This window comes from Fulmarus glacialis, unplaced genomic scaffold (genome assembly GCF_000690835.1).
Source record: "Fulmarus glacialis isolate BGI_N327 unplaced genomic scaffold, ASM69083v1 scaffold32099, whole genome shotgun sequence".
Classification (NCBI taxonomy): domain Eukaryota; kingdom Metazoa; phylum Chordata; class Aves; order Procellariiformes; family Procellariidae; genus Fulmarus; species Fulmarus glacialis.
The window spans coordinates 11,921-19,983 of record NW_009233116.1 but is presented as its reverse complement, the minus strand read 5'-3'; the positions used below and the strand labels follow the sequence as shown (position 1 = coordinate 19,983).

The window sequence follows — 8,063 nt, the reverse complement described above, 5'->3', positions numbered from 1 at the left end:
GGTGGTGGCCGTTGGTCCCTTTGAATGCGGAGAGGGCCGCGCCGTGCCTAGCCCTGTCCGCTGCCATGGCCTTCTGCAGGGCTCCGCTCCGGCGCTTCAACGAGAGCTCAGGTACGAGCGTGGGGGTCTCCTGTCCTCGGGTGGCGGCAGGGGGGGAGCCCGAGCCCTTCGTAGCAGTGCCAGAGGGAAGGGGGGACCGGCCTGCGGTTACCTCCGTGTGTCCTAGTCCTTCTGCCTATACTCCCCCTGTGAGGGCAGTTGCCTGAAACAGCGTGTTTGAGGACCGCTCGTCTAAGCGCTTGTAGGAGTCTCCTTTTGAGGAAAAAACATTCCGACTTAGGTCGAATGCTGGTCGTAGGTACTAAATAGAGCAGTGAACATATATATATATATGTGTATGTAGTAAATGACGCAGTGACAAAACAGCAGTTGCTAACCTTCTGATATCGTGGGACAAAACTGCAAGAGAAACGTACAGAACTAATCATAACTGAAGGTACTGAGAGTATTTTTTGATGCAAAAGTTTCTCACAATGAGTTTTTGCCTGTAGCTGAATGCCTCTCTGCTACTGTCACCTGATCTTACATTAAATGAAGTTGCTCTCATTTGCAGAAAGCTGAAGCAAGTAGATAAACATTTATTGGGCTGAGACCACCTCACTATAATGATAATTGTATGAAGAATTTGTAGGCATCTTGTTTCTGTGCTGTTTCCCTTAAAATTGTTTAATTTTTTTTAAGAACTTTTTAATTTTTCTATAAAAGTTTAAGTAGCTTAGTTCTTTGGAGGGAAAGTTTGGCATTCAATAACATCTAAGTAGTCTCTTCTAAACTGGAAGATGTTTTAAAAAAAAAAACAGTTAAGTTTGCTTTTTATCTTTTAACACTTTAGACTGGCTTTTTCACCAATTAGCATTAAGATCCTCTAACCATTTGGGTTTTTTCTTTATGGAAGTTAATGCACTGCTGTGACTAATAAGATGCCTTGCGATATCGTGTATGTAAATGACAGTTTCTAATTTTATTAGCTGTGTCATAAACAAACTCTTTCCACCACCATGTGTGCTGTATATTTTCTTCATCTTTATGTGGAGGATGAGAACTGAGACTCCAGTTGTTGGTTGTTTTGTTTTGTTTTTTTAATTTTTTTAAGTGGCTTTAACTTAGATGCGTTACCAGCCTCAACTCATTGAAGTTGAAAACCCGATCATTTACCTTGATAGTTCTCTGCTGTTCTGAAAATCTCATTTCTAGTATGTACTCCATTGCGAGGATCCTATGACGTTAAATCTTCAGACGCACTGAAGAGTTCTCTGTCCTCTGAAACACGTAAACGGGTTAAGAAACAGAAGAGTAAGTAGTCCTAAAAATTGCACAGAACACAATGGTATAATATCTTTGAATGCTACAAGTGTTAGTGCTTACATGCTGTTACTGCTCTGTTCTTGTTTAGAAATTGTCCTCTGTTGCAGGGGCTCACTGCCTACATTCCAGCTCAAGGGGGTAGCAGCTGTAAAAACATGTCTAACTGAATCTTCCAAAAATAGCTTTATATGCGACTTCTGCTAGTTAGGGGGACCTCTGGAGATCAAATAAATGATTTAACTACTTCATTAGCCTTGTTTTTAGTGATATTTTCATGGGTTTTTCAGATATAAAGCATCTCTCAGTTGAAAACTGACAGCATGGATTTGGATGGTGGGGGAAAACTTGGCAGAAACTGAATTCTCAAAATTGACTGTCATCTGGTCGTCTCTTTCTAAACTCCGTCAAGTGCCCAGATGACTAATATTGAACTACCTGATATAAGAACTGCCTGTAATAAGAAAATAGCAGGCATTGGGTTGTGAAGTGGATAATCTAATGATCAGGTGGCATTCTGTCTTTTGTATAAAAAGCCAATTAACGTTGTCTAGTTTGGTTAAATTTCCCTCACCATGTGCATGCACACACTCTTCCTTTACCATTCTTTTCTACATCCTTCTGCAGGTGAGACAAATCTGAACAGTGAGAAGAGTGCACCTACCCCTGTAACTGGAAGGAGACTCAAATCTCTCGGATCAACAGTAAGACTCTTCTGTGGTGTCTGTAGCACTGTTCAATTCCAGCTAAAGCTCACTGTGACTAGTTAAATCATGTAGCCCCTTAGTACAATTACTGTTAACCTACCTGAGTTAACTATGAAACACATTATTGCGTCTGTATTCCTTAGTAACTAAGAAGGAAAAATGAAATTGCAGAGTATTTGGGAATCACATGATGATTACTTGGGACTACAGAGTGGCTTGTTGTCTTTGGTGTTACAATGTTGGGGTTTTTTGCCTCTTGCTCACCATGTAATTATGGTGCAGCTGCTTCTTTTTAAGAAGATCGTGTTTCTGCTTTCATATGGTGGTCAGGGCAGAGCAGAAACCTAGTGGTTTCAGCAGAGAAGGGATGATACTTTATATACAGGTTCTCAGTGCAATGTGTGAGGTTATGGACTTGAAGAGGCATAGCTTAACAAGTTGAAAAATGATAACCCTGACTTACTAATTTAGTTTACTAGTACTCATGATGTAGGATGAAATTCTGCAAACAAACCTGTGGTTAAGAGATTAAAGTGTTTTTTATGGAGTTTAGGGGGTGCTAATGTCTCAAACTTTCTTAATCTCCTTCCTGTCACAATGGTTATGAGCTGTCCATTCAGAGTAATGCTTATGAGAAAGTACAATGGTAAAACCCATCCTAACCTGATACTTGTCTGCCCTATGTGTGAGAGAGAGATGTTTGCTTCTTATTTTATGTGTATGTATTTTTAATAGTATTGTCTATGTGATGGCATTCACTCTTACATTTAACTGTGTTGTTAAACTAGTATGCAGCTAGAGATCAGTTTAAATATTTCTAATACATCTGTTTCAAAAGCCAGCTAATGGGACTCTGAAGCCTAAAAAAGATCTTATCCTTATGAAAGAGAAAAAGAAACAGAAGACACTGGAGAAGGAGGTATGAACACATTATGTGAGTGTAATCCTGTAATATGTTTCCCACTTATCATAATAAAAAGTACAAGCTGGTAAAATTATTCTCTTTTGCATACCATAGCATACAAGTAGTTTGCAAACAGCTCTGTGCAGAGCAGAGCAGAGATTATAAAATGTTATGGTCTGTATACATAAATTCCTACTGATTTGTGAACAGCTATGCAGCCAGTCTTTTTAAAAAAAAAAAAAAAAAAAAAAAAAAAAAAAAAAAAAAAAAAGAAAGAACCAAGTCCTATGTTCTCTGCCCTACTGCCCTAAAAGGTTCTGTTTTATTTAATAACTATTTGCTGAGATTTTTGCTTAATAATTGACATAATTTTAAAGTTTAGGAGGCAGCTAGCTTTTCTTTATCAGTACGCTTCTGTGTACTAATCTATGCCTCATGTGTCTCAAAGTTCATATTCTGTCTTTTATTCCACGGCCAAAGAGGAAAGTTGGCTTCTGTTGCAAGTTGAAGCTAAGACTATTCTAACTTTAACATGTTGTACTGGCTCAGTAGCATAAAATAAGTCAGATCAAATGCTAGAACTGCAAATCTGTGGTGTGTAATGATAGAGGATTGTGGTGATTCTGTCATCTCCTTTCCTGTGAATGACAGAGTTCAAGATATATATTCTGAATGAAAGTTAATACAGTTTGGATACTTAGTCTCTCCAAGAAAACAACAGGGATAAACTAATGATGTTATTTAAAAAGAGTAATAGTAGGAAATAAAGAAAATACCTCTTTTGTTTTAGATTCGTGCATTAGTGAGAGAGCGTGGAGAGCAGGATAAAAAACTTCAGGCTCTGGATGAGGATTTTGTTAAGATTGAAGCAAAGCTGAGTGCTACAGTTCAGGAGAAAACATCTCTTTTGGCAAATGTTGCATGCCTAAAAAAACAGCTTCTGGAACTAACAAGAACCAATGAACTACTGAAGTCAAAGGTATTCAGACAAATAAGCACATATTTGCTTTGACTTTGCTGTTATTAAGCTCCCTGGGAAGAGGAAACTTTAGTTGCTGATCAGCATCTGTTTTCATATTCTCTGTGCCCCTTCATTGCCACAGGGATAGAGCATGTCTGGTTTGAGATCCTGAGCGCTTCTGTCTAACGACAGAGTGGGACCTGCTAACATCTGTCTCAAGTTCGGGTAGAGATCAGTGTTGTGGATGGGAGGGGGGTGCTTTTAAAAGATGGTGTGAAGAGTAATTCATATGAAGGAGTTATGCTTAGTGGTTTTATATTCATCTCTAATAAGCTGTCTGAAGATGGCGTGCAGAAGAAAATGAGCAGCCTATGCATGGAGTTAATGAAGCTCAGAAACAAGAGGGATGCTAAGGAAAAGGTATGACCATTTGCACTGCACAGGATAGCAATTCTGAGCTGTTCAGGAACAGACAATGAAGGGCTTACAGAACTGCAGATTATGTTTTTGTTTCTGTCCTCAACTCGGTAGATTCTTTTATTTTCTGTAGAGTGAAAATAGAGAAAGAAAGAAAGATCAAAAAACTAATGTTCTTGATTTTGTTGTTGATGTGCAGAGTAAATCTGAGTTTAAGTAAGGAAGCCGAGAAATACTGTTGGTCAGACTATTAATTTCTTTGAAAACCAGTGGTCCTAAGTATAGTTTGAAGCTCTTACACATGTTTGTGTTTTTCGGGGGGTGGTGGTTATTGTTGTTTTAACAAATGGCTAATATCTTTACAGAGGGGTACTTTCAATCACATTTGGCGTAGTAGCAAGCACTATCGTTAAATTGTAGTTATGAATTAATTTCAGTTTACCACTTTTGCTAAATATGTATCCTAATGCTTCAATGTCCCACCACTGACTCTCAGACAATGGATTTTTTTTTTAACTAAATCTCATTTTGGTGGAAATATTTGTCTTTTTTTTTTTTTTTTTTGAGACTGCACTTGCAAAGCAGGAAGATATGGAAATGAAGCTGCAGGAAGTGCAAAGGAATCTAGAGCATTCAAAAGGAAAAGTAGCACAGTTAAAAGAAAAACTGTAAGTAGTAAGGAAAGGAATTGACTTAGATGACATTATATCATCTAGCTGTGCTTACATGCTTATATATTATAGTAAGCACGTAGTTTAGGGAAAAATACAGGCCATGTCTCTTCTGAGAAGGAACAGAAATTATTAGTATTTGTGACCTGGAATAATTTGATGGAATGAAGTTTTAGGAACTGCTGTATTCTTATAAAATGAACACACAAAATATTGTTCCTCTAGTGTATCTAACCTCTTTCCAAAAGACAAAATATATCATCTCACCCCTTTGTCTTCCGGTGTGGTATGGGTGGAGTTTTCTTGGCTATGGAGTGGGGAGGGAAGACATGTGTCGTGAGGGAAGAATTGTCATTCATCTTGGAGCAAGACATTCATGTAGATTGGATGCTTCAGTGTCTGGCCCTTCAGACTAGTAAGTTAGGAATAAGCAAGAATGAAAAAGAATTGGATCAGGAGTTGAGATCCTGATTCAGTAGCCAGGCATTTTACACAGATGCCATGAACACGTATGTGTTCTCCAGCTAAGTGTATTTAAGAACAGTGCTGGTGCCTTCAAAGTTGCTTCACAGTAGTCATATTCTGTGAAGAAAGGCAACTGCAAAGTCACTTGGCTGAAGCAGCTGTATGTAGGAAGAGAGAGTTCCAAATCAACACTTTTTATTCTGCCCAAATAATGTCATTTGCAGCACAGGAACAGTGTGATAGTATATAGGCTATTTCTGAGGATGGTGACCTAAGAAAGATGAACTTATAAGCTATATTTTATCTCAATTTTGCATGATCGGCACTGCAGCATCCTTCTTATGCTTTCTGCATTTATTTAACATCCGAGTGCTCAAATATGAGTAGAATTTTTATGCTTATATTTGAGTTAAAATACACCAAGCTAATAATGCAGGTAGTGCAATTCACAAAGGGAGGAAATGATAATTTGTCTAGCTAATGCAGCTGTTCTAGCATACTTGCTTGTGGCAGAATATGACTCGGCATCTTTACTACAAATGAGAAGACCATATGGAACAAGTATCAAAAGAGGGTAGAATCACCTCTTAGAGCCCATACCAGTTTGTCAGCCAAACTGGATTATGAAAAGTATGTATTACTACTAAATCATGATTCAATGGCTTATTTCTACTTGCTTATCTGTAAACAAATAGCTTACAAGTAGCTCTGAATCTGTTTAAATACATCCATCATGAAAACTTCCTGGTTTTAGGTCTGCTACTGAGAGAGAGAAAGTTGAAGAAAAGTCTGACACTGAAAAACTCCTGGAATATATCACAGAGCTCAGGTAACAACAAATTGTTCTTGAGTTGGACTGGGTAAGTTAAAAGGCAGTAAAACTAAGCATCGTTTATGACTGGTGAAGTAGAACCTTGGCATCAACTCTGTTTAACAGTGTTAAAATAGAGGGGGGGACAAAATCAGATCTTTCTCCACACAATGGAAAGGAGTCATAAGATATTATTTTAATTATCTTTCTAAATGCCTCTGTGCTTTTCTGGGCTAAGCAGTACTATGGAAGAGTTTTGTATCAGGGTCCTGAGATCATGTTTTTAGCCTGAGTTATTTGTACATAAATCAAGCTAAATCCTTTTCCTCTAAGGTACTGGCAGTAATGTCTTTTAGCCTTCACTTGTAAAACAATGTACAGCAGAGCAAAAACCTCTCAATTTTGGCTTCCGGTGAACTTTACAATACTCCGATTTGCATTTAAGAGTTGTGATGAATTATGTATGTGTGAGTGTCAGTTTGATTCTAAAAATTACTAATCCAGTGCTTTGTAGCCAATTGAAACTCTCACCAGCCTTCACAGTAAGGTGTCCCTAGCTCAGAACATGGTGAAAATACATAAGTATTTAAATTTAACTAGTTCACTCTTCGCATCCCCACCACTGTCAATTTACTCATTAAAAGATTCTTCATTAACTGGCTATATATCTTAAGATCCTGCTTATTCTTGTGAAATCTGGTTTATTACTGTGTATGCATTTCTGTCAAAACTCAGCTTTGGAAAAAACTGGATGTAGCAGTCATCTGTAAATCAATTTACTGTTTTATTCAAAACTTTGTATTTTATTTGTGTGATTGTATAAGTTTCTTTTAAAACAAAACATCAATGTTGAAACAAAATGCTTCTCATTTTAATTAACCTGTCTTAATGTACAAAAACTTGTGTCTGGGAAAGCAGGTGAAGGTGGTTTTCCTGTTGGAAACCAACAGTCCTAAGTATTTTTCCTTTGTGCTGAAGTGTAAGCTTACAAACAAAATTTAGTGGTAACAAATACCTGAATTTTCTCTTACAGTAGTGTTGCAGGAACTGTTGAGAAGTACAAACTAGACGTTGCCCAGATGGAGGAGACATTGATAAAGAAAGACCAAGATATTGGGGTCCTGAGGGATACCCTCAAAACAAAAGAGGAAGAATCATTTAAACTGATAAAAGAACTTAATGAAAGATGTCAACTGCTTCAACAAGAAAAAGGTAATTTTTAGTGCTTGTATGCTGTTCACATATGTGGGGTTATTGACATGTCTTAAAGCATCTCAAATAGGTTTGTTCTAAAATGTCAATTTAGACTGGTTTGTTCCAAGTTAAAAGTCATGTCTCTGAGCTCCAGCTGAAAACAGCCAGGCATATTTCTATCAATATGGAAACTACGTTGAATCTGACATCTGTTAAGTCTAAATTTGTATTTCCATGGAGAAATGAAAATTGTTTACATAGTAGGAATGACTTTAGTCAGAAAGCTGAACACAAATGAGCTGTTCCTTACTCTTCATTGAGAAGCTGTACCATATGGTATCAATCCACTATTAGTAGCTTGTGCACAAGTTCATCGAGGTATTGCGAATGTGTCTAGGAATCCTTCTTCACCTCTTTCCCCCCCTTTCCTCCAAAACCAGCAGCTCTGCAGCCTGAGACTGCTGCTCAGTTCTCTGTGTACCAGTTGGCTTGTATGTGCTAGTATTATGTGGAAGAAGCTTTGGGGAAATCATTTAGTTGTTTTTCCCCAGCCATACTGCTGTTTTGATGA

General features: G+C 37.8%; 1 protein-coding gene across 1 annotated transcript in view; it reads left to right on the top strand.

Annotated features, from left to right (window-relative positions):
- Window positions 1–65: 65 nt before the first annotated feature.
- The window catches only part of HMMR (hyaluronan-mediated motility receptor (RHAMM)), a 14,582-nt gene continuing 6,584 nt past the window's right edge, over window positions 66–8,063 (top strand). Inside the window, exons 1-9 of the mRNA XM_009585213.1 lie at window positions 66–111; window positions 1,255–1,353; window positions 1,990–2,066; window positions 2,908–2,988; window positions 3,764–3,952; window positions 4,268–4,354; window positions 4,919–5,019; window positions 6,242–6,316; window positions 7,332–7,510. Of these exons, the coding sequence (XP_009583508.1) occupies window positions 66–111; window positions 1,255–1,353; window positions 1,990–2,066; window positions 2,908–2,988; window positions 3,764–3,952; window positions 4,268–4,354; window positions 4,919–5,019; window positions 6,242–6,316; window positions 7,332–7,510 (934 nt within the window). The remainder of the gene's footprint in view (window positions 112–1,254; window positions 1,354–1,989; window positions 2,067–2,907; window positions 2,989–3,763; window positions 3,953–4,267; window positions 4,355–4,918; window positions 5,020–6,241; window positions 6,317–7,331; window positions 7,511–8,063) is intronic.